We start from the raw sequence: 26,977 nt of genomic DNA on the forward strand, positions 1-26,977 counted from the left end.
TTTCACTGATTCTCCATATTGTTTTTGTTTGTTTTATCACTGAGTTTGATTATATCTTACTATTTTATCCTCTTCTTTTGAGATATGAGACATATCCAACATTTTTTTGAATGTGGGTACATTATGCTATTAACTTATCACTTAGAGGAACCTCTGTTTTGATTCTTTTTTCTTTCAGTGGTGAGTTGTTCACTTTTTGTGTGTCTTAAATTCTTTATTATTTCTGTTGCTGCTAGCAATTTTTAAATCATAATGGATCAGATAGAATGCAGGGTGTTATTTCTGTTTTCTTGTATCTGTTGAGACTGACCTTTTGTCCAAGTATGTGGTCAGTTTTCAATAATAGTCCATGAGTTATTACAAAGAAAGTTTGTTCTTTTGCATTTGAGTGAAATAATCTGTAAATATCAGCTAGGTCCACTTGGCTTATGACAATACTTATCTTCAGCATTTCTCTATTTTGTCTTTGTCTAGATGGCTTGTCTACTGATGATAGTGGAGTGTCAAAGTCACCTATTATCAGTGCATGAGTAACAATAAATTATATTTATTATATAAGTATTTCTTTCATAAACTTATGTGTACTTTTGTCTGGTACAAAGATGATTAGAAATTCAATATACGCTTCATGGATCTTTCCTGTGATGAGTATATCGTATCCTTTTTTGCCTCTTTTGTTTAGCTTATGTTTGAGGTCTCCATTTTCAATTATTCAAATGGCTATACCTGCTTGCTATATGTGCTTGAAATGTTTTTTCTATCTTTTTACAATAAGTTGATGTATTCTTGATTGTAAACTGTGTCTCTTAGGTGTAGCAAAAAGATTGATTTATTTTTAAAATTCAATCTATTGGTCACTTAATTAGGAAATTGAGACCATTAGTGTTGAGAGATATCAATGAGCCAAAAATTAATTTCCCCCCTTTAACTTCATCTCCTCAAATATTTTGTTCACAGAGATAAATAATTATTAATATAGCTTGGTAGATCCTACCATGGTAGTTGTTCCTAATGAGCAATATTAGCTTGTGGATTCTGATGAAACACTATCTTCCATTACCTATTAACTATTTATTTGTAAATATGATAATATCAATCTCATGTTGTTAATTTCTAGGTTGTCTTAAGTGATTTTATTTGAATTTTTAGATCATGTAATTGAATTATTCTTTAGTTTCTGTTTTCTTAGTGGTTCCTATCTGCTTTACCAAAATCAAATCACCCCTGTGTATCCAATACAACTGAAAATTCAGAGGGATTGGCACAAATACACCATGATGATTTGACATACATCAGTATAACTCTATTGCACAGGTATTCAGGAAATCATATTACATCATTTGTAACAGTTGGCAAATAATGATTAAAGTACAGTCAAGCTGTACTAGGTTTATAATACCTCTAAATCAGACTAAACAGAGAAAAGCAATAGATACTCCTCAATTCACATAGTACATTTGTCTTCTACAATCTACATTTTGTTTGAATTATACTAAAACTACCTCCAGAGTCTCCATTTTTATATACTGCAGAATGATAGGGATACACCAAGTTATGTTTTCTCTATAAGGAATCATTTTCTTTGCCTCCCTTTAAGTATTAGATAAGTGAAAGTGCTGGTAAATCTCACTGATGATATTCATATGCTCGAATAGTGTATTTATTCTCACTTGAATGGTCTTTAATTACTACCATTACCAATTCACCCTTCTTTTCAAAATAACTGTTTTGATCCACATTCTGCCCATCCATTTTTGAGACAGAGTTTTATGTCATAGAACACGTTGTTTTTCAACTCACAAGCATGCTGTGAATTGAGAATTCTGAGATTACTAAAGTAGACCATCATACCCAGGTTCCAGTGGTCTACTTCAATCTCTTTACCAATCATTGTGGGATATATTTTACCTCATCTTGTTGTTTCAGCCAAGCAGACCACATAGCCATGGAATTAAGTGTGCAATCTTCATGATCTCTTCTCATCTCTAATTCCAGTCCATGAGTCCTACTCCCAGTGTTGTTGCTGACCACTTGTGTCCTCTCCCTCATTTCTGCCTCCATTCTCAAGGGTCTACATAGATTCTGGCATCATACCCAGTTTTCTCTCTGCTGACCCTCTTAGAAGCATTCCCTACCAGGTAACCAATAGCTACTACACGATTTTGAGAACAAGAGAGGGCAACCAAAAACAAGGAGTGGAAAACCCACCCAACAAACACAATACCAGTATGAACATATATGATTGTCATCACTACAAACCAAGATGTTTAGATTTCAGCATAAAAACACAATCAATAGCAGCCTGGACAATGTCTTCATTAGAGCTCTTAAATAGACTCTGAAAAAGAAAATATAGCTGAAGCACAAGACAACAACTTTGGCCAGTCTATTATGATTATATTCAAGTACTTTAAGGTAGACAAAAATAAATCTATTATGAAGACTATGAAGACAAACAAAATAGTCTAATGAAATGCAAAATACTCTTCACCACCTGTAATTTTAAGTGGAATCAATAAAAAAAAATTCTAAAATGAAGGAAAAAAGCAAATGAAAATTTAGGTACTTGGATACGGACCTTAGAGGCAATCCTTACCAACAGAATATAAGAGATAGCAGAGATAATCTCAGGCATTAAGGACAAGGTAGAAGAAATGAATACTGTGGTTAAAAATGTTAAATATTAAAAAAAATCTATGCATAAAACATCCAAAAACCTGGGACACTGTGAAAATATCAAGTTTAATAATAATATTAATAGAAGAAAGAGAAGAGATTCAGGCGAAAGGAACAGAAAATATTTTCAACAAACTCATAGAAGAAATTTTTCCTAATTTCAAGAAGGCAGTACCTGTTAAAGTACAAGAAACATTACAAATACATTAGACTAGAGAAGAAATTTCAATGACACATAATAACCAAACCACTAAAAATTATACAAAACAAACAGAAACTATTAAAAGTTTCAAGGGAAAAAGACCAATTAACTTATGAAGGCTGACTTATGAGAATAACATCCAACTTCTCAATGAAGATACTAAAAGCCAGAAGGGACAGACAGGATCAGTATTCTATAAACCTGAAGAGATCAAAGATGTCAAACTAGGATACCATATCCAGCAAAAATTTCAGTCATAATAGATGGAGAAAGAAAGTTTTATCATTCCACATTTTTTTAAAAAGCAGTATCTAGTTACAAATTCAGCCCTATGTAAGACAATAAAAAGAAAACTTCAATCAGAAGAAGTTACCCACATCCAAGAAGACACAAGAAATAAATAATGTAGGACCACAGAATCAAAAGAGTGAGAAAAAACTCATAACACAAAAAAAAACCATCAGTAATCAAAAATACTGCTCATTGATAACTTTCAGCATCAGTGGTCTCATTTCCCAATCAAAAAGACAGAAGCTAATCATTCTGACTCAAAAAAACACACATAACCATCAAGTATATACATTACTACAGGACAAAATGACAGAGAAATATATTTGAAGAAAATGTACCCAAGAAACGAGAAAGTATAGCCATTTTAATACCTGAAAAAGAGATTACAAAACAAAAGTAATTAGAAAAGATAGGGAAGGACACTACATAATCATCAAAGGGAAAAAAGCAATCAAGACGATATTGTAATTTTAAATATCCATGTACAAAATATAAGGGCACTGAAGATCATGAAAGATGGTATGCTGTAAGTAAAAGTCACAAAGTTATTGAAGATGGCTTCACTACCACGTTCTGGCCAATAAAGCTCATCCAGAAAAAAAGTAAATAGAGAAATCATAAACCAAATAAACCTAAGAGTTATTTACACAACATTTCACCCAGCACAAACGTGTATAAGTTCTCAGCAGTTCATGAAATAGTTTCTAAAATTCAGATTCAACACATATTCAGATGCAACAAATTCTTAACAGATACAACAAAAATGAAGGAACATACATCATGTATCCTATCAGAAAAATATGGATATAAAAAACAACAGAAAGAACCAGTTACACACTCATGGAAATTCATAGAAATTCATGACTGAGTAAAAACCTGGGACATACAGTTTCACATGTTTCCAAGAAGGCCTTCTCCAATCTGAGATACCTAGGATCAAAACAGAAATTAAGGAAGAAATTTAAAATATTTAGAATAGAAAGTAATAAAAATACAACACACTCAAACTTATGAAGAGATCACATACTAGTATCTGAATAGCATACTAGAAAGTTTGAGAACAAAGAAAATAATTATACCCAATAGATATAGATGAAGAGAAATATTAAATCTCAGGGCTAAATGAATAATATAGAAACCAACAAACAGAGAGACAAAAATGTTGCAAATAAATGAAACAAAGTATTGGTTCTTTGAGAAAAAAAATTGACAAATTCTTTGTCAAATTAAATATGAGGTAATTTATGAGGTAATTAGGAAGATGTACCTCAAAAAAAAGTAGAGGGAAGTGGGGAAAATAATGGACATTGAAGAAATTCAGAGAAACATAAAGGTATAATTTTTAAAACCTTTATTTCACCAAACAGAAGCCACTAGTGCCAATCAGATACACAATTAAAATAGCCTTATAGTCACCAATGTGAGGCCATCCTACCAAAGGCAATCTACAGATTCAATGAAATCCATATCAAAATTCCAACACAATTCTTCAAAGAGAAGGAAAGAGCAATTCTCAAATTCATCTGGAAGATGAAAAAAAAAACAGAATAATGAAAAATTCTTAACAAAACTGCATGGTATTGGTATATAGAGACAGGTAGGATCAGTGGATTAGAATTAGCTGACCAGAAATGGACCCACATACCTATGATCACTTGATTTAGAAAAGTCCCCTAAAACATCAGTACAAAAGATGGCATTTAAATGAATGGTGCTGATTCCAACTGAGGTCAGCATGCAGAAGAAAGAAAATCAATCCATTCTTATTACCCTGTCACAGCTCAAGTCCAAGTGGATCGAGGACCTCTACATCAAACCAGATATATTCAAACTAATAGAAGAAAAAGTGGGAAAGAATCATGAACACTGGAGAAAGCACTGGAGAAAATTTCCTGAACAAAAACACCAATGGCTTATGCTCTAAGATCAAGAATTGGACGAATGGGATCTCCATAAAAACTCCGCAAAGTTTCTAGTAAGGCAAAGGACACTCGTTGCTAAGACAAACGACAACCAACAGATTGGGAAAAGATCTTACCAATCCTGCAACAGATAGAGGGCTTATATCCAAAATATACAAAGAACTCAAGAAGGGTAGGACCGTAGGGGAACAAATAACCTATTAAAAATGGGTTTCAGAGCTAAACAAAGAATTCACAGCTGAAGAATGCCGAATGGCTGAGAAACACCTAAAGAAATGTTCAACATCTTTAGTCATAAGGGAAATGCAAATCAAAACAACCCTGAGATTTCACCCCACACCAGTGAGAATGGCTAAGATCAAAAACCAGTGGCAACAGACAGGCTTAAAAGGATCGGAGGGAAGAGGAAATACTCCTCCATTGTTGGAGGGATTGCAGATTGGCAAACCATTCTGAAATCAGTCTGAGGCCCTCAGAAAATTGGCATTGAACACCTGAGGGACCCAGCCACTTCTCTCTTGGGCACATACCCAAAGATGCCCCAACATATACCAAAGACGTGGTTCAATTATGTTCATAGCAGTCTTATTTATAATAGCCAGTGCTGGAAAGAACCAGATGCCCTTCAACAGAGGAATGGATATACAAAATGTGGTACATCTACACAATGGAATGTTCCTCAGCTATCAAAAACAATGACTTTATGAAATTCATAGGCAAATGGGTGGAACTGGAAAATATCATCCTGAGTGAGGTAACCCAATCACAGAAAAACACACATGGTATGCACTCATTGTTAAGTGGATATTAGCCCAAATGCTCGAATTACCCTAGATGCACAGAACACATGAAACTCCAAGAAGTATGACCAAAATGCTAATGCTTTACTCCTTCTTTAAAAGGGGAACAAGAATACCCTTGGAGGGAATAGTGAGGTAAAGTTTAGAACAGAGGCAGAAGGAACACCCATTCAGAGCCTGCCCACATGTGGCTCATACACTTATACAGCCAACAAACCAGATAAGATGGATTGAAGGCAAAAGAAGTGCAGGCATGACAGGAATCAGATATAGATCTCTCCTGAGAGACACAGCCAGAATACAGCAAATACCAGGTGCTAATGCCAGCAGCAAACCACTGAATTGGAGAATGGGACCCCTGTTGAAGGAACCAGAGAAAGGACTGAAAAAATCTTGAAGGGGTTTGAGACCGTATATAAACAAGAATACCAACCAACCAGAGCTTCCAGGGACTAAGCCACTACCCAAAAACTATACATGGACTGACCCTGGGCTCCAACCTCATCGGTAGCAATGAATAGCCTAGTAAGAAAACCAGTGGAAGGGAAGCCCTTGTCCTGCAAGATTGGAACCCCAAAGAACAGATTGTTGGGGGGAGGCAGTGGCTGGGGGAGGATGGGAGGAACACCATATAGAAGGGAGTTGGAGGGTTAGGGGATGTGGCTGGAACTGTGAAAGTGAATAAATCAAATGTAAAATAAGAAAACCTAGATTAGTAAAGATGAAAAAAAAATATAACCTTAATTTGATCAAAATATAAAGATGACCAATGACATATTATGGCTACTAAATGTTTTTATTTAAGAATAGATTTAATAAACCATCAGTATTTGTCTAAAAAAAAGATGATATTTTCTAGTCCCATTCATTTGCCTATGAATTTCATGAAGTCATTTTTTTAATAGCTGAGTATTACTCCATTGTGTAGATTTACCATTTTTTGTATCCATTTTTCTGTTGAAGGACATCTGGGTTCTTTCTAGGTTCTGGCAATTATAAATAAGGCTGCTATGAATATACTGAAACATGTGTCCTTGTTATACTTTGGAGCATCTTTTGGTTATATGCCCAGGAGTGGTATAGCTGGGTCCTGAGGCAGTACAATGTCCAATTTTCTGATGAACCTCTAGCCTGAATTTCAAAGTGGTTGTACCAGTTTGCAATCCCACCAAAAATGGAGGAGTGTTCCTCTTTCTCCACAGCTTTCCACCTGAGTTGTCACCTGAGTTTTTATTTTAGCTATTCTGACTGGTGTGAGATGGAATTTCACAATTGTTTTGGTTTGCATTTCCATGATGTTTAAGGATGTGGAACATTTCTTTTGGTCTTTTTAGCCACTTGATACTCCTCAGCTGAGAATTCTTTGTTTAGTTCTGTACCTCATATTAAATAGGGTTATTTGGCTCTCTGGAATTTAACCTTTTTAGTTCTTTGTATGTATTGGATATTGGCCCTCTAGTGGATATAGGATTGGTACAGATCTTTTCCCAATCTGTGTTTTGCCATTTTGTCCTATTGACACTGTCCTTTGTCTTACAGAAGCTTTGTAGTTTTATGGGGGTCCCATTTGGTGATTCTTGATCGTAGAGCATAAGCCATTGGTGTTCTGTTCAGGAAATTTTCCCCAGTGCCCATGTGTTCAATTCTTTAACTTTTCTTCTATTAGTTTGGAAGTGTATCTGGTTTTTGATGTGGAGGTCCTTGATCCACTTGGACTTAAGCTTTGTACAGGGTGATAAGCATGGAGTTGATCTACGTTCTTCTATATGCTGACCTCCAGTTGAACCAGCACCATTTTGCTCAGAAAATCTATTTTTTCCATTGGATGGTTTTGGCTCCTTTGTCCAAAACATCATCTTAAATGTAATACCAATCACAAAATCACGTATGGTATACTTACTGATAAGTGGATATTAGCCCAAAGCTAGAATTACAAAGATAAAACCACCAGACACCTGAAGCTCAGAAGAAGGAAGACCACAGTGGGGATGCTTCAGTCCTTCTTAAAAGGGGAAACACAAATATTCATAGGAGGAGATATGGATACAAAGTTTGGAGTAGAGACTGAAGGAATGGCCATTCAGAGCCTGTCCTAACATGGGACCCAGCCCATATATATACAGACACCAAACCCAGACAATATTGCTCATGACAAGAAGTGCATGCTGACAGAGGCCTGACATAGCTGTCTCCTGAAAGGCTCAACCAGAGCATGAGAAATTCAGAGGAGAATGCTATCAGCAAACCATTGAACTTCAACATAAAACCAGATAATCTGAATCTAATAGAAAAGAAAGTGGGAAAGAACCTTGAACTCATTGGCACGGGGGGGGGGGATTTCCTAAACAGAATTCCAGTGGTTCATGCTCTAAGATCAAGAAGTAATAAATGGAACCTCATGAAACTGGAAAGCTTCTGTAAGGCAAAGGACATAGTCAATAAGACAAACCAGCATCCTATAGATGGAGAAAAAAGTGTTCACTGTCCCCACATCCAATAGAGAGCTAATATCCAAAATACATAAAAAAAAAGCAAACCTCAAGAAGCTAACCACCACAAAAACGAAACAACCCATTCAAAAAATGTGATATAAATCTAAACCGAGAATTCACAATAGAGGAATCTCAAATGGCTGAGAAATACCTGAAGAAATGTTCGAAGTCCTAAGTGATTAGAGAAATGAGAGTCAAATTTTCACCTTATACCAGTCAGAATGGCTAAGATCAAAACCTCAGGTGACAACACCTGTTGATGAGGATGTAGAGAAAGAGGAACACTCCTCCATTACTGGTAGGATTTCAAAGAGGTACAGCCACTCTAAAAATCAATTTTGAGTTTCCTCAGAAAATTAAAATTCCATCTACCTAACGACACAGCAATACCACTCTTGGGAATATACCCAAAAGATGCCACACCATGCCACAGGGGCAGGTGTTCCACTATGTTCGTAGCAGCCTTAGGTGTGATAGCCAGAAGCTGGAAACAACCCAGATGTCCCAAACACAGAAGAATAGATACAGAAAATGTGGTTCATTTACACAGTGGAATACTACTCAGCTATTAAGAAAGAGGGCATCCTGAGTTTGGTAGGCAAATGGATGGAACTAGAAAATATCATCTTGAGTTAGGTAACTCAGACCCAAAAGTACATGCATTGTATGTTCTCACTAATAAGTATACAATAGTCAAAAAATGTACAGAATCCTCAATATATAGTCCACAGAACTCAAAAAGGTCAACAAGTTGAAGGGCCCAAGAGAGGATGCATCAGTCCCAATGGGAGGAAGAAGAATCCACAAGGGGGGAGGGAGAGAGGAACAGGGGAGGAAAGGGGGATTGGGGTGTGGTGAGAGGGGAACATGATCTGGTATTGGGTGGAAGAAAAAGACCTAAGCCCTGAGGGCGAGCAGAAAGAATGGAAACAGGGGTCCTTGGAAGTAAGGAGGTAGGGAGGATACTCCAGTATGTCCCAGAGACTGGGGAAGTGAGAGACCCTCTGTACTCAAAGGGGGAGACCCTAAATCAAATGCCCTACAGTGGGTATAGGGAACTTACTGAAAGAATTGCAGGGATGGAAATGGAGAAAAGCTTGAGAAGTTTCAGTAACAGTCCTGAAGTCCTTGAGTACAGCTGAAGGGGATGCCTCAATACCTGACAATATTACTGAGGCTGTCGGGCATTCACTAAAAGAGACCTATCATGGCTACCCTCTGAAACACCCAGCAAGCAGCTTAAAGAGTCAAATGCAGATGTGTGCACCCAACCAATGAACAGAAGCTGCTGACCTCACTGGTTTAATTAGGGAAAAGCTGGAGGAAACTGAGGAGGAGGGCAACTCTGTAGGAGGACCAGCAGTCTCAATTAACCTGGACCACTGAGATCTGTCAGACACTGGATCACCAACCAGGCAAAATACCCCAGCTGAGATGAGGCCTCCAACACATATACAGCACAGGACTCCTGGGTCTAGGTTCAGTCAGAGAAGATGTACCTAACCCATTATAGACTGGAGGCCCTGAAAGTTTAGAGGTCTGGTAGGGTGGGTAGGGTGAAGACATCCTTGTGGAGACCGTGGTTGGGGTGGGGAGGAGGTATGGGATGTGGAATGATCTGGGGGCAGACAGGGAAGGGAATAAAATCTGGAGTGTAAAAATAAATAAATTAAAAATTTTTTAAAAAAAGAAAATAAATAAGTTGAGCAGGTGCTTACCTAGATACCTATGGACCAATGTCCATGGTACTGGAAGGTATTGTGCACACTACTAAAAGAGAAAAGTCAACACCAACTCAGCTATAAATGTTGACCTTTAAGTTGCAAAAGACTTTTGGTGGTAACCATTTATTTCCATAGGAATGTCAATTGAGATAAAATCCTCTCCACTGCACATCCTGGGATCAGATCAAACTAATAAAATCAAATAGCAAATGGTAGATAACAAGAAATGGGGACAATAAAGATGATAAATCTGAAGAAAAAAAAAAAAAAAGCAACACCGATGCCCAGCAGTAGATGGCCAAGCGACACAAAATAAACTCAGTGACATCTTCGGAGGCTCTTTGTTTCACAGTGCTTTGTTGGAGATTTTGCTTTTTGGGTTTTGTTGTTGTTGTTGTTGTTGTTGTTGTTGTTTATTTGTTTATTTAGTTTAGTTCAGTTTTGTTCAGTTTTGTTTTTTCTAACCTTACATGTCCTTTGCATGTATATTATGACTTGTGGGGTTTTTTTTTATCTGATTCCTTTGTATGTGAATGTGTGTGTCTTTTTGCCTATATTTGCTTGTTTATTAATTTGATGCTTTTGACTCTTTTGCTTTTGCTTATTGTTTTTGTCTTATTCTGGCTCTTTTTTGATATTTCTATTCCATTGACTGTTTTTCTATTTCTTGTTTTATGAATTTAATTTTAGATGCACAAGTGTGTGTGTGTGTGTGTGTGTGTGTGTGTGTGTGTGTGTGTGTGTGTCCTCATGTGACTTTATTGCCTTCAGAAGTCCAGAAATGATGTCAAATCATCTGTAACTGTAGTTACATCTATAAATGACCCTAAGCAGGTGCTGGGAACCAAAAGCTATTCCCAAAAGAGCAGCAAGTATTCTTAATGGATGAATCATCTCTCTAGCTTTTACATTTGTCTTTTACATCTTCATTTTAGTTTCAAAGCCCAAGACTTACTCAGGGTTTAGGTTACAGAACCATACATTTAGCCTTCTTGTGAGGCTCCCTGTTGTTTTCTCTCCTGACTTATGACACACGGGGATCTATTTTGACTATATTAACCAATTACCTGGCCAAAGTGCATATTAGCATGTTTTTGTTTGTGGTTAGGTTCAGTCAGCTGGAAATACAATATGCTATCCAGAGGTTGAAAAATAAGTTCATTCATCCAGTTTCTTATCTTAGGCTCTCAGATATTGGTTATGACCTTATAAAAAAGGCCTCTTTTATACAAAGAGGTTCTTTGTATATGGCTGTGTTTATTCTTTTAATTATTCCTTGCAGGGTAACAGTGCTCTAAGTTCTTTGCTTGAATAACTCTATTTTCCCTTAACAAAACCACCTATTCTACATAATAAATGAAAATAGTCTAGGCATGACCTGTGAGAGTTTTCGTAAATTCTCCCAATTATTTTCATTATGTAAATACTATTTAAGTACAATTGCATAGGGAGGACTTAAAAAGCAAGGCTATCATTAAAATTCCTTGCATTTTTATATATAATGCCAGTTTTTATTCCCTACTCAGAGGAAAAAATATAGTTAAGGAGGAAAACACTTAAATTCACAGGAGCATTCACATCTAGAAACCTTTATAAAATAGTGATGCAGCCAGAATCAAATGAGGATCCCCAGAGCAAAGCTCTCATTCTGCTACACTGTTGTCCAAAGCATGTGTAAACAAGGAAGCTTATTATCATTGTTTTCCTGTTGCTTTTCTCATTTGCTTAGCTTCTTTCTTATCATGAATAATTTAAAATGTTCAAGGATAGGAAAGGAACAAGGTGAGGATACTACCAGAAAAACTAATCAAAATCGAAATACCACCATGCATATTAGGTTTTCAGTAAATAATGAAAGTCTGAGTTTATAGCTTGCACTAATAGTGTCTTGAGAGTCTCTAGTGGAATGTTTTATTTTCTGTGTGCCTTTGGACTCTAGCATTTTTCTTTAAGTGCTTTTTGGAGATTCTTCCATAAAAAAGAAATGGAAGTTTTTTTCATCATTCCTGCTGAAAGATTCACAAGGCTTCAATTTACAAGCCTATAACTGTATCGTTATACTCAAGAAATGTGGTTTTTAGCCTTAGTTTAGTTAAATGGTAAAAAAAAAAAAAAAGCTAAGCAATTTAGAGAAAGAATTAAGCTTATACAAATTGACAGCTGGACTTTGTTTTTTGTCAATGAGAGCATGAAATCTGGGATGTTAAAGATTCCTGCATAATAAAAAGTCTTTGTTTACCTAGGAGCTAGTGCCAAAAGACAGTTTTGTTATGTGGGTTTTGTTAGAAGCAGGGGAAAGTTAAGGGGATACAGTCTTAGCTGAGACTTCTACAAGGATGGATAAAGATGTTAAGAAAATGCACTGAAAACTAAGCACTGATCACATGAAACTGTGTGAGCTAGCAGTGAGCAAACATCTCCTCATCCCAGAAAGCAACATTATTTATTTTAGCAGAAATGTTTGAATCATAGATGCATCCTGAAAGCCAGCAGGCGTGACAGTTCCAGACATTTGGAAATCTTGAGCACAAACGGTGGGGATTGTACTTTCCAGGAAGTTTGGTTGGTCAGAGTCTCTTTCAGGATACTAATTTGTCTTTATATTTTCTTGACAGGTTGGCTATATTCTGTTTTGGTAAGTCGCCAACCCCAATATGCCGGTGCAAAGAACACACAAATCAGTTACAATATTTATAAGCAGCACACCTAGATTAGGCAGATATAACACTATACTACTCTATTCCTCAGTTATGAGATCCCTTGCTACTTGCAGTTCCTCCAGGCCAAGTGTTTCTTTTCCGTCTTCCTTCTACCTCCTTCTTTGTCTTCCTCCATCTTCTCCTCTTGTCCACCTTCTTCTCTCTCCTCTCTAAAACTTTCAGCCCCACCTTTCCCTTCCACTGACCAATCACAGGCTCCAACCTGTGTTTGATCACTTAAGATGGGGAGAAGATGTAGTTGAAATCACCTGAATTCATGATACACTCCTCTCTTCATTGGGGCAGACCTTCTTGTGGAAGTAGAATTAGCCTAAAACTACAAACAGCACTAGGGCAATCCACAGAAACATTCTGCTTCTTCTAGTTTGCTTGACTGGTCTGAGAGTTCACTAGGTAACTCTACTTGTCCAAGACTATGTCTAAGTAATTCTTATTGCTTATATAAGCTTCAGGAGGGCAGAGTCTCGTGAATATAGTCAGTTCCGGGAACTTTTTGAAGCTATTTTGAGCTCTTTACTTCCTGAGCTTATAGACTTCCCTCCAGGATTCAACGTTGCATCGTTCCACAAGACATTAAGCTGTTTCTCTTCCTTCTAACAGCCTGTGTCTTAACAAGTTTAGAAGGTTTCAATCTTGAAAGAAACTGTGACACAACAAGTGGATAGTATAAAATTGGGCGCTAAGGAAAGATGAACAGTAAGGCCTTGAGTGAATTTCCTAATACTCTCTGCGTATTGTCATACATCATGACAAGGAGAAATTATTACCATTTATGACTCCATAAGAAAAGAAAGTCCCGACCTGTGAGTGACCTGCTGGGGCAGGGCATGGTCAGGCCAGTGGCACTGTAAGAACTGAGAAGCACAGACATGGGGTCCAGCATCTCAAAAGCTCGGGGCTTGTGTCCCTTTGTTTCCACTACAGGGGTCGGCAGCCCAGTGGCTACAGTGGCTAAGCAATCTTTGGTGCGGTCTCGAGCCCGAGTAGTGCCTCCCTTCGTATTCACCCGCCGCGGCTCCATGTACTATGATGAAGATGGGGATCTGGCTCACGAATTCTATGAGGAGACAATCATCACCAAGAATGGGCAGAAGAAATCCAACCTGAAGCGAGTACGTAATAATCTGATTCCTCAGGGCATCGTGAAGCTGGATCGCCCACAAATTCACGTGGATTTCCCTCTGATCCTCTGTGAAATATGAGCCTGCGGCACGGCAGACACAAGCCCCCCACTGCCCCAGCAAGAAACTCGCAGAATCAAGGTGTAGCTTCCATTCAGGAGTCCAGACATGTGCCACAACCCTCAATAAACTGAACTCCATTGGCGCAGAACCTTCAGTTGTAAGAGGGCAGTTCCTCAGTGTTAACTGGTATTGATTTATGTCTGGGGGTTAATGACAGAATTGCCATCCTATTTCCCCCAGTCACTTCTATAAGAAGCATGACAGGAAAGATGCAGGTCAGAAATGCCTGCCTCTTAGTTATTTGTCTGACCTGCTTTCTTACAAGCTTGCCTAGGGCCAGGCTTTCCTAGAAGCTACATCACTACAAGCAGAGTCTGCCTTCTTTGGGCCCCTAGTCTGTAGGCGCTCTACCCAAGTGGGAACTTCCTTTTCCTTACACCCCTTAGCCAGCCTTTGCTACTTTGATTCCTCCTGTATCAGACAGTCTGGAGACATGTACTACCTCCTCCTTCCTGCCTACCTGCCACGTGCTCCCACTCTAAGATGGGCACTTTGCTGACTGTTAAATAAGAATGAGGACCTGTGTGGGAGGCTTCTCCTTTTACCCAGGGCTGGACTGATCTCTCTTGATTTCGACCCAGTTGCCCCTCAATTTGAGAGGGTACAGGCTGAGTCCAGGTCAGGCCCTAGATGTCTGTACCTATGAGGATTGCCCCAAACCACATATTCTGTTGTCTCCCTTGCCTTTGCACCAGTCCCACAAATCCCCAGTTGTGGGGGAGAGGCAGTCTACCACCCAGTGGTAAGAAACAACTGGGGCTGGTGCCAGAGCTATGAGGAGCCTATACTCTTTTCCTACAGTATCTTTACACCTCTAGGGTCTGTTAAGGTAAAGAACTGGGGTTCCTTGGTAAGTATAGAAAGGGGGAGAAAACACAGAAAAGGTGTAATTAGAATTTGAAGGTTTGTAAATAGTCTAGACTATGATAATGCTGGTGCAGAGATGGCTTTAGAAATACTGATTATGGAAGTTTTGTGCTTTTAGAGTGTGGGAAGTGGCTTGAGGAGAGTGATTCCTAGCAGAGCAAGACTATTGTGTTATTTGTTCAATTTAGGCAACTTTGGCTCATATTATTTATCTACAACAAGAATAATAATAGCCTTGTTGGGGCACCAGTGGAAGGCTGAAGCCCCAATGTAGGGGATTGTTGTGGGGGGATAATGGAGGGAATATGGGGAGGGGAACACCCATACAGAAGGGGAGGGGTTAGGAGACTGATGGACAGGAAACCGGGAAAGGGAATAACGATTGAAATGTAAATAAGAAATACACAATTTAATAAAAATGGAGGGAAAAAAGAATAATGATAGTGGAAACTTCTTTGAACAGAGATTCTTATGGAGTTTTATGAGCAATTTACATTTGTTATTCACACCTATGATGCTATGAATTAAAGGTAGTATCATGGAATGGTATATCCACTCTCAGTTAACACTTAGATAACTCATTGTAGGTTGTACCCAGGACTTTACATTCCAGATCTCCATAAGACCTTTCCAGTGTACTAACAGCATTGAGAAAAAGCACAGAAAATTTTTGTTGAGAATCAAAATATTTCATTCTATCTCCCTCTGACAATATTAGATTTAATTGGAGCATTTTAAACATTAAAACAATCAAATCATGATATCAATTTAAATTAGCATATATCTCTCATTGTTTCTAAGTAATCAGTTTAATTAACTCTTTGAAAATGAAAATCATTAATGCTAAGCAACACAAAGATGTACAGTGAAATAAAGTATAATCATTTTAAATATTGAAGAATTTTAATACTTCAGAATATGTTGATAATACAAGTTAGCTTTATACTAGTCTTACTTCAATCGAGATTTAGGTGTATGTTTGTAAAAAGTCTGGTAATATAGTAGCATGCACCATAGATTTGAGACATCATTTCAGCACTTTAAGTCATTGCTTTCTGTGGTATCATCTCATCCTATTTAGCCCACTCCCAAAATAGCAAATAGTAGCAATAATATCTTCACTAACATTAATGGCAGAATTGCCTGTTTATCACTATTGACTATAAGGAGTCTGTCTAGAAAAGAAGAAAAATGGTGAGAGCCTCCAACAAAGCAAGTGACTGTGTCATACATAGGATATTCTCCAAAATACTCAGTTTTATTTGTTCCACTGGTTATGTTTCCTATAGATAGCATGTTGAAGACAAAATGAGGAAGGGATCCCAGAGAACTATGGGTTTGGCATTAATGTTGCTGTATTGTCTGTATTGTTATTTCACTTTCTTTTCTCCTGTGGTTATGGAGACACAGATTACACAAAATAAATAACTGGGTAAAATTAAAGAAATCCTGCCAGTGAGAAATTCAATTGTTTCATATGTTTATAAAAAATATTTGACAAATAAGTGACAGGTTTGAGTTTGAAAAATAAGATAGAAAGTTTAGCCTTCAGTTAAGATTATGAAAATATGATTTTTATTCTTGAAATGGGCTTCACAGTTTTTGTCATTCCCTTTCCCTGAGTCACAAAGATTAAAAGTATAGGCACACAGCTAAACAATATCTCTTTCTCCGCTTTCACCAATATCTTACTTTTTTTTTTCTTGACTGTCACCATTTAGGATGACTGAATGTCATTTCTTTAATAAAAATGCACTCACCTATTTTTGACAGGTGCCAACTTCTTATACGCTAATGATTTTAACTAAACTTTTAAACAACATTTTTACTTATTCAGACTTGACTATAATATTAACCCAAGTTAGCTGTGAGCTTTAATATTGAGTGTTATATATTTAGAGACACTAATGGTTTGAACAAAAAATTTATCTGTTAACATGAAATAACTGTGACATTAATATTGAACTGTCAAACTGAACTCCAGTTTAACTTCTTTTCTTTTGTTCCCTGAATTTAAATTATTTTTCCCCAGAGGAATTTTCATGTGATTGAATCATAAAGTTTGTATTTCAAGTCAGAAATAGATTGAAACACAACACTGGCTGGTGAATTTCAGCATAAGTACATAGTGTTATGTAATACTTTCCTTTTAAAACATTTATACAATCTTTTTCCCAGAAGGGAAATAATTATTAGTGTTTGAGAAATTATAATAACATACCTAATTGGGCATAGTGAAGATATTGAACAAAGAAATTAGACTTGAAAAACATTTTAGAAATAGCCATCTGTGTGCCATAAGTACAATGATTTGTTGCAATGGCTAATCATTCCAGTGATAGTGACTAACTTCTTTTCTATTGTTATCATGACCCCTTATTACAAACTTAATTATAAAACATTCATCCATTTTTCTCACCTCTTTAGATCATACCTCTGACAAAGGTATAACATGCTAAAATAAAGTGACAGCAAGGTAGCTACCTTTATTGAAGGCTTTGGGAACGAGTTTCTTTGAATTATACAAGTTTTTGTTAGAAACTAGTTTCATGCAGTTTTACAATGAGATTTTCATTTCCTTATTGGGTATCATCACTTCTCTAGGCTAGTCTCAGCTTCTGCTAGCCTATGCACTCCTAAATTTATTATTTATTTCTTCTTTTATCAAAGTCAGCCTGGAACTTCAAATTTCTCCTGCCATTTCTTATGTCCCGGGTTTCTGACACTTGACTTTTCTGCTACCTTGAAATGCCAATACATTTGCAATCATTTGATGCATACTATAATCTCTTTACATTAAGGCCTACATTCTGAATCTCATATGCAAATTTCTATTTGAAATGCACAGGAAATATGATATGGACATTTGGGAAGAACCATAGTGACTATATAAGTTTGAAGCTTTGAACTACATCTAGGTTAGAAGATGATCTTATGTGAATGTTTTGTGTTGGGATTTTAGAGTGTTCTATAAATTAATATAACTTACACAAGAAGAACTGTAAATTCTCCCTGTGTTCTACATCCCCAAACTGAATGAATCTGCCTGTGAAACCTAGAATTCTGTGGCTGCCATTACCATAAGTGAGATCCAAAATGACTATAGTTCATAGATGAAAACTTCTAAAATGTGACTTAATTCTGCAAGGGAGTCATTGCACCTGAGGGTTGTGGTAAAATTGATCTTATCTGTATATATGCATACACACAGATATACATACATAAGTACTACATATATGCCTATATGTACATATACATATATACACTAACATTTAAGAAACACCTTAAACTGAATTTTGAAGACTATAAAATGTTTTGTCAAATACATTTTAAAAAACAATAATGGTCAAATTTTCCCGTCCCTCACACCCACATAGATCTTCCCTACCTAGCTACACATCTAACTTTATGTTCACACATACTCATACACACACACACACAAACACACACACACACACACACACACACACACAGAGAGAGAGAGAGAGAGACAGAGACAGAGACAGAGAGACAGAGACAGAGAGATATACAGAGAGCTACAAAGAGAGAGGTTATGTTTTGTGTTGGTTAACTGCTCCTGAACACAAGGTCTCTCTTGGAGGTTGATCTACCAGTTGGTCTACCCACTGACACTTGATTGGAGAAAACCATTAGTTGCCGCTCCCAACCTCGACCAGCAAGGAAGACACGACCACAGGAGATCTTCTTCAAGCAGTTTTACTCAGGAACCTTGATACAATCTTCTGACCTCTAGCTCTTCTGACTCTCTCTTCTGACTCTCTCTTCTGACTCTCTCTCTCTGACTCTCCTGACTGTCTCTCTCCCTCTGACTCTCTCTCTCTTCTGACTCTCTCTCCCTCTCTCTCTTCCCGGGGAACGCCCTGCACCACACTTAAATAGCTAGCGCTGGCCAGTCCTAGCAAGCCACGTGGGTCATGTAGATAGGCTGTCACCATGCGGAAGCTAGCGGGCCAGGCAGACATAGCCAAATAAGGACTTGTTTACCGCAAGAGCGCTCACCGTTGGGAGGGTGGAAGGCAGAAACCAGCGCCATCTTTGAGGCGTGGCACGTCACAGCTCTCTACAATTAGTCATGGGACTTTGTGCCTGTTTCCCATATATTTAACAAAGAATTACTATCTAGAATATGCAAAAAAGAAAAATTCAAACCAAAACCAGAAGCTTGAACATCAAGAAAACTCAATTTAAAATTTGGGTGTGAAAATCACAGAGAGTTCTCAAAAATAAAACACAAATGGCAGAGGATACACTTAGAAAGAAAATGTTCAACATCATTAGCAATCAGGGAAACACGAATTAAAAATACTCTTTTATTTCATCTCACCCCAGTCAGAATGTCCAAGATTAATACAACAAATGGCAGCATATGATGACAGGATGAGAACTGCAGAAGGAAGGCACTTATTCATTGCCTTTAGGAAGAGGAAGTGCAAACTGGTATAGCCACTATTCGAATCTGGGTAGAGAATACTTAAAAAGCTGAAAACTGATCTACCACATATTTTTCTATACAACTCTTCTACTTGCTGTTCTATTCATAATAGCAAAAAATTGGAAACAGCTACGTCTTGTTAAAGCATTGGCCAAAGGGGTCTCTGGAACATTACATTTCTTTGCCAATGCTATGCAGTTTCCCTCTACAACTTAACAATACTGCTCTAGTGCTGAACACACTAGACTTATGCTCCCGAATAAGGAATATGGAGAAATCAAGCTGATGCCAGGCTAGAAACTTTACTCTTATGAATAATGTTCACAGTCCAAGAGGGCATTATGCGTGCTTCCAGAAGGAAAAAGCAATCATCAAAATTTCTCAGCTGTTAACTCAGTGTCTATATTTATAAGTACTTGTATTAAAGAAAAATGCTATAGATACTTTTTAATTGAGCCTACAAAATACTATAATTTTGAAGCATTGTTATTTTATCCTTTTGTTCTTTACTTTCTAGACCACTATACTTTCTAAAGATTTAGTGTTTGGGTAACAAGAGTAGGAATACATTCTAAAGAAAATTTTAAAAATAAAAGATTTGAATAATGCAATAGCTAACTATAGATGATAATTCTATTAATAGAATATTGGGGGGAAGTAATTGTCATAAATCATTGCCTTGAAGTTATTTGATATTATGTTACTTCTCAAGAATTAAAGGGAGGAGTAGAAAGATCTAAAGATATGAAATTTCCTATTGTTATATAACAAAATAAAGCAAAGCCAGTCCTTAAAAATATGACCTAATGCATAAATGATTTCAAAAGCATTAAGTACACATCATAGCACTAATTTTTCTGTTACAAATAATCAGTTTTTCCACAACAGAATAATATATTAAAAAGAAACATAGTCTATTAAACCAACCATTTAGTAAAACAGATTAAAAATTGAGTAATTTGCTTCATGCTGGGATGATATTATTATTGCCTTCAGCTCTGGCCTAGAATTGTCTGTATGTTCATTAACTCTTATATGCAAATTGACTACTAAAGGATGTTTTGTGTTTTCAATTATGCTTACAAAAAAGAATATTATTGTTTCTCTAAATTATAAAGTAGTTGTGTATTAACAATATTCTTGTGTTATATTTCAATTATCAAGGCAGGTGAAATTAATTTAGCAATTAGATTTTTCTTTTACTATTTGGTCATTGTGACAAAATACCTGACAGAAATATAACTAGGGAGTGGTTTATCCTCCCTTAAAGTTCAAGTGGTTATGTTGTATACTGATGGGGACAATATGGTAGAACAACTGATCTATAGCAATTGGATCATATAACAGCTACTAATAAGAAACCACTAGCTAGAAAGCACAGACAATCTGACTGAATCAGATCAATTGGCTCTAACACACATACAGTGACCCATTTCAGCCACCAGGCTGCACAGCTTCCCAAAACTGAGCTAATGGCTAGGAAAGGGTTGTCTAAACACATGATCATTCAAGAGCTCAAATACAATGTTATATGCCCATTCTTCATAACCCTATCATCATTTCATAATATAAAATTCATTTAGTCTAACCTTCGGAATGTCTGTAGTCATAAAAGTCCCTAAACAGTCCAAAGTTACTATGTTAAAGCCATCTTCTAGGTGTGAACCTGCATAAATGAAAATAAAACTATTTACTTAAAATATGAGTATCACTCATTCAAAAAGAAAGAAATGGGAGTATAACAAAGAAAGATTCAATCAAAGCAAGACTGAAACCTGGGAGACAAATCATAAAATATTTTCAGTTCATGACCAGTCATCTACTTCAATATTCTTGTTGATAACCTCCTCCTCAGGCATGGACCATATCTATTCAGTGCCCACAGCTACTCATGTAAGATATTCTGTATTCCAAGCATGGCCCAACATATTAGTGTCTTCATTGCAACTTAGGCTTCATCTTAGGCAAGGAGCTCTCAGCATCTCTTTGTTGTGAAGACATCCCTGGTACACACTTCCTAGCTTTATTGATTTTTTTGAAACATTCAATTTTCAATGACCTATAACTCTTGCATCCTACATGGCAGCAAAGATATCAAATTCCATTTACATCCATTGATGTCATCAGTACCCTGCTCTTCAGAATTCTTTTAATTTCTTCCCTATGAAGTCCTCTCCAAGAGGAAAATTCTTGTGATGGTATCTCTGTTTAGCATCTCCTTTTTGGATTCTCTAATTGGAAACAATCCTTCTTTCAAATGAGCACGCTGTTTTGTAACATGGAACCTCTTATAGTGTATTTAAAAGATACCTCTCCTATTGTCCAGTGTTGCAGCTACTTTGTTTGCAACCATTTGTCCCCACTCACACTTCTCTCTTTGCCATGCTGAATATTTTTCACATCTTTGTGCTGCGAGTCTTGCTGTTTTTCACAATAAATCTCACAAAAATGATGAGCAGTAAAGATAACTCAACCTTGATGCCAAACTGCCATAAAATTTATTACACCAAGTATATTCAGCCATTCTTGTTCAATTACTGTCAGTCTAGTTTTCAGGCCACATGAAAGATGTGGCCAGATTTTTTTATAATCATGGTTTATATTCAAATTACCAATAGAATTCTCATTTTCCTCCAAAATCTCATGAGCCTGGCCTCTACTTGATATATTTATATCTGAATTCTAGTTTTCCAAATGTCTTACAGACTGGATCAGGAAGCACTAATTATAACATGTTAAAGTTTCTGTAGCTTGTGTCTGGGAACTCTTGCACCTTCTCATGAAAAACAGATTCAATTATTATGTCTAAGACCCACAAGTGAAGTAAAATTTGAAGTTGTATTCATTTTTTTTTATTGATGAGAAGAAATCCACTGTAAATATAAGCCACAGTTTCTAAATCAATTCATCTTTTCTGGTATGTAGGATTGTTCTACTACCTAGGTAATAATACAATTAACATGGCTCTGAAAGGATCTCTGTGATATACTAACTTGGTAAAGATTTATTTTTATTAGGTATTTGTTATTTGCATTTCAAATGCTATCTCCTTTCTGGTTTCCCCTCCAGAAGCCAGGTATCTCTTCCTGTTTCTAGAAGGGTATTTTCCCACCCTCCCACCCACCTACTCCCTCACAACTCTCTGCCCTGTCATTGCCTACACTGGGGTATTTAGCTTTAACAGGACCAAGGGCCTCTCCTCCCATTGATGCCCAACAAGGCCATCTGCTGCTAACTATGCAGATGGAGCCATAAGTCAATCCCTGTGTATTCTTGTTATGGTGGTTTAATCCCTGAAAGCTCTGGTGGGGGGGGGTCTGGTTGCTTTATATTGTTGTTCTTCTTATGGGGTTGCAAACCCCTTCAGTTCCTTCAATCTTTTCTCTAACACCTCCATTGGGGACCCCATTCTCAGTTCAGTGGTTGGCTGCAAGCATTCACCTCTGTATTTGCCAAACACTGGCAGAGACTCTTAGGAGACAGCTATATCAGACTTCTGTCAGCATGCACTTCTTGCTGGGTTTGGCATCTGTATATGGGATGTATCCCCAAAAGGGGGCAGTATCTGGATGGTCTTTCCTTCATTTGCAGCTCCACACTCTGTCTACATATTTTCTCCTGTGAGTATTTTTGTTCCTTCTTCTAAGAAGAACTGAAGCATTCACACTTTGTTCTTCCTTCTTGAGCTTCATGTTCTCTTTGAATTTTGTCTTGGTTATTCCAAGTTTTTGGGCTAATATAGACTTAAAAGTGAGTGCATACCATGGGTGTTCTTTTGTGAATGTGTTACCTCACTCAGGATGATATTCTCTAGCTCCATCAATTTGCCTAAGAATTTCATGAAGTCATCACTTTTAATAGCTGACTAGTACTCCATTGTCTAAATGTACCACATTTTTCTGTATCCATTCCTCTGTTGAAGGATATCTGAGTTCTTTCCAGCTTCTGAGTATTATAAATAAGGCTACTATGAGCATAGTGGAGAATGTGTCCTTGTTATATGTTGGAAAATCTTTTGGGTATGCTCAGGAGTTGTATAGATGGGTCCTCGGGTAGTACTATGTCCAATTTGCTGATGAACCACCAGACTGTTTTCTAGAGTGGTTGTACCATAATGCAATCCCACCAATAATGAAGAAGTGTTCCTATTTCTCCACATACTCGCCAACATCTGTTGTCACCTGAGTTTTTATCTTAGCCATTCAGACTGGTATAAGGTAGAATCTCAGGGTTGTTTTGATTTGCATTTCCCTGATGACTAAGGATATAGAGCATTTATTTAAGTGCTTTAAGGCCATTCAATATTCCTCAATTGAGAATTCTTAGTTTTTAGTCTTGTACCCCATTTTCAATAGGTATATTTAGTTCTCTGGAGTCTACCTTCTTGAGTTCTTTGTACATATTTGATATTATCCCTATATCGAATGTAGGATTGGTAAAAATCTTTCCCCAATCTGTTGTTAGTCATTTTGTCCTAATGACAGTGTCCTTTATCACACAGAAGCATTGCAATTTTATGAGGTCCCATTTGTCAATTATTGATCTTAGAGTATAAGCCATTGATGTTCTTTTCAGAAAAATTCCCCCTATGCCCATGTGTTTGAGACTCTTCCCCACTTTCTTTTCTATTAGCTTCAGTTTATCTTTTAAGTGGAAGTCCTTTATCTACTTGGACTTCAGCTTTGAACAAGGCATTAAGAATGGATCAGTATGTATTCTTCTACAGGCTGACTGCCAGTTTAACCAGCACCAATTGTTAAAAATGCTGGGTTTTTTTTTTATCCCCATTGGAGGATTTAAACTCCTTTATCATGTAGTTCAAGTGACCGAGGTGTGTGGGTTCATCTCTAGGTCTTCAATTCAATTGAATTCTTCTGCCTGCCTGTCTCTGTACAATACCATACAGGTTTTATCACTATTACACTGTACAGCTAGAGGATAGGGATGGTGATTCTCCCAGAAGTTCATTTATTTTTAAGAATAGTTTTTTTGCCATCCTAGGTTTTTGTTATTCCAAATGAATTTGCAAATTGTTCATTGTAACTCTGTGAAGAATAGAACTGTACTTTTGCTGGCGTTGCTTGGAATCTATAGATTGTTTTCAGCAAGATGACCATTTTTACTATATTCGGGCCAACCATGAGCATGGGAGATTTTTTTTCATCTTCTGAGATCTTTCTTCAATTTCTTTCTTCAGAGATTTGAAGTTCTTGCCATATAGACTTTTAATTTGCTTTGTTTTACACCACACCAAGGTATTTTGTATGATTTGTGACTATTGTGAAGGGTGTCTTTCTCCTAATTTTTTTCTCAACCTGTGTATCCTTTGAGTAAAGAAGACTACTGATTTGTTTGAATTAATATTATATTTGCTGAAGTTGTTATCAGGTATAGGACTTTTCTGTTAGAATTTTTGGGGCCAATTAAATATACTATCTGTTCATCTGCAAATAGTGATATTTTTACTTTTTTTCTGTGCAATTTGTATCCCTTTCACTTTCTATGGTTGTCTAATTGCTCTGGCTAGGTCCTCAAGTACTTATTTAATAAGTAGAGAGAGGGAGTAGGCAGCATTGTCTACTTCCTGATTTTATGGGATTGCTTCAAGTTTCTCTCCATTTAGTTTGATATTGCCTACTGGTTTGCTGTATATTGCTTTGACTATGTTTAAGTATTGGTCTTTAATTCCTGATCTTTCCAAGACTTTTACCATGAAGGGGTGTTAAATTTTGTCAAAATTTTCTTAGCATAGATTGAGAAGATCATGTGGTTTTTATCTTTGGGTTTGCTTATATGGTAGATTATTGATAGATTTCTATATATTGCATCCCTGGGATGAATCTCACTTAATTATGAGGAATGCATGTTTTGATGTGTTCTTGGATTTAGTTTGTGAGAATGTTATTGAGTGCTTTACCATCGATATTGTTAAAGGAAATTGGTCTGAAGTTGTTTTCCTTTGTTGAGTCTTTGTGTGATTTACATATGAACATAACTGTGGCTTCACAGAAAAAATTGGATTGTGGTCCTTCTGTTTCTATTTTGTGGAATAGAGTGGAAAGTATTCGTATTAGGCCTTCTTTGAAGGTCTGATAGAAATCAGCGCTAAATCCATCTGGTCCTGTGCTTTTTTTGTTGGGAGACTTTTAATGACTGCTTCTATTTCTTAAGGGTAATTAGACTGTTTAGATGGCTTATCTGATTATCACTTAGCATTGGTGCCAGGCATTTGTCTAGAAAATTATCAGTTTTCTCCAGATTTTCCAGTTTTGGTGAATATAGGGTTTTTAAATAGGATTTGATGAATTTTTTTTTTAATTTCTTCAGTTTCCTTTGTTATGTCTCCTTTTTAATTTCTGATTTTATTAATTTTGATACTGACTCGATGCCCTCTGGTTAATCTGGCTTAGGGTTTATCTATTTTGTTTTGTTTTGTTTTTTTCCCAAAGAACCAGCTTCTCATTTTGTTGATGCTTTATGTAGTTCTATTTGATTCCACTTGGTTGATACCAGCCCTGAGTTTGATTATTTCCTACTTTCTACTCCTCTTGGGTGTATTTGCTTCTTTTGTTCTAGAGCTTTCAGATGTGCTGTCAAGCTGCTAGTGTGTACTCTCTCCATTTTCTTTTTGGAGGCATTCAGATCTATGAATTTAGTTCTTAGCACTGCTAGGAACACTGGTTATGATGTGCCTTAATTTTCATTAAATTCTAAAATGTCTTTAATTTCATTCTTTATTTCTCCTTGACCAAGTAATCATTGAGCAGAACATTGTTCAGCTTCCATGTGTATATGGGCTTTCTGTTGTTTTTGTTGTTATTGAAGACCAGCCTTAGTCTGTGATGATCTTATAGGATGTATAGGATTATTTCTATCTTCTTGTATATGCTGAGGCCTGTTTTGTGACCAATTACACTGTCAGTTTTGGAGAAGGTACCATGAGATGCTGAGAAGAAGGGTTTTTTGTTGTTTTGTTTTGTTTTATGGTGAAATGCTTTATAAATGTTTATTAAATACATTCTGTTCATAATTTCTGTTAATTTCTCTATGTCTCTGTTTAGTTTCTGTTTCCATGGATGAGAGTGGGGTGTTGAAGTCTCCGACTATTATTGTGGGAGGTACAATGTGTTCTTTGAGCTTTAGTACACTTCCTTTTATGAATGTTGGGGCCCTTACATTTGGAGCATAGATATTCTGAATTGAGAGTTCACCTTGGTTGATTTTTTTGTTTGTTAAATATTAAGTGTCCTTCCTTATCTTTTTTGATAACTTTTTGTTTGATATACATATATATTGACTGCCACCTTGATTCCGTAGTTCTTGGACCATTTGCTTGAAATATTTTTTCTCCTTTGTCTTCTCTCTATTCCATATGGTATTGTTGTTCCCCCTTTTAAAGAAGGAGTGAAGCATTCACATTTTGATCATCCGTCTTGAGTTTCATGTGTTCTATGCATCTAGGGTAATTCAAGCATTTGGGCTAATAGCCACTTATCAATGAGTGCATACCATGTGTGTTTTTCTGTGATTGGGTTACCTCACTCAGGATGATATTTTCCAGTTCCATCCATTTGCCTATGAATTTC

General features: G+C 36.7%; 1 protein-coding gene across 1 annotated transcript; it reads left to right on the forward strand.

The window, feature by feature from the left end:
• The first annotated feature begins 13,694 nt into the window (after nucleotides 1-13,694).
• On the forward strand, nucleotides 13,695-14,159 carry LOC116889229 (tumor suppressor candidate 2-like). The gene has a single exon (XM_032890380.1). The coding sequence runs from the start codon at nucleotides 13,697-13,699 to the stop codon at nucleotides 14,027-14,029; it is 333 nt and encodes a 110-aa protein (XP_032746271.1). The 5' UTR covers nucleotides 13,695-13,696; the 3' UTR covers nucleotides 14,030-14,159.
• The last annotated feature ends 12,818 nt before the right edge of the window (nucleotides 14,160-26,977 follow it).

This window comes from Rattus rattus, chromosome X (assembly GCF_011064425.1).
Source record: "Rattus rattus isolate New Zealand chromosome X, Rrattus_CSIRO_v1, whole genome shotgun sequence".
Taxonomy (NCBI): domain Eukaryota; kingdom Metazoa; phylum Chordata; class Mammalia; order Rodentia; family Muridae; genus Rattus; species Rattus rattus.

Excerpts from the sequence above, each read along its gene's own strand:
- LOC116889229 (XM_032890380.1), top strand. The coding sequence starts at position 13,697 with ATGGGGTCCAGCATCTCAAAAGCTCGGGGCTTGTGTCCCTTTGTTTCC.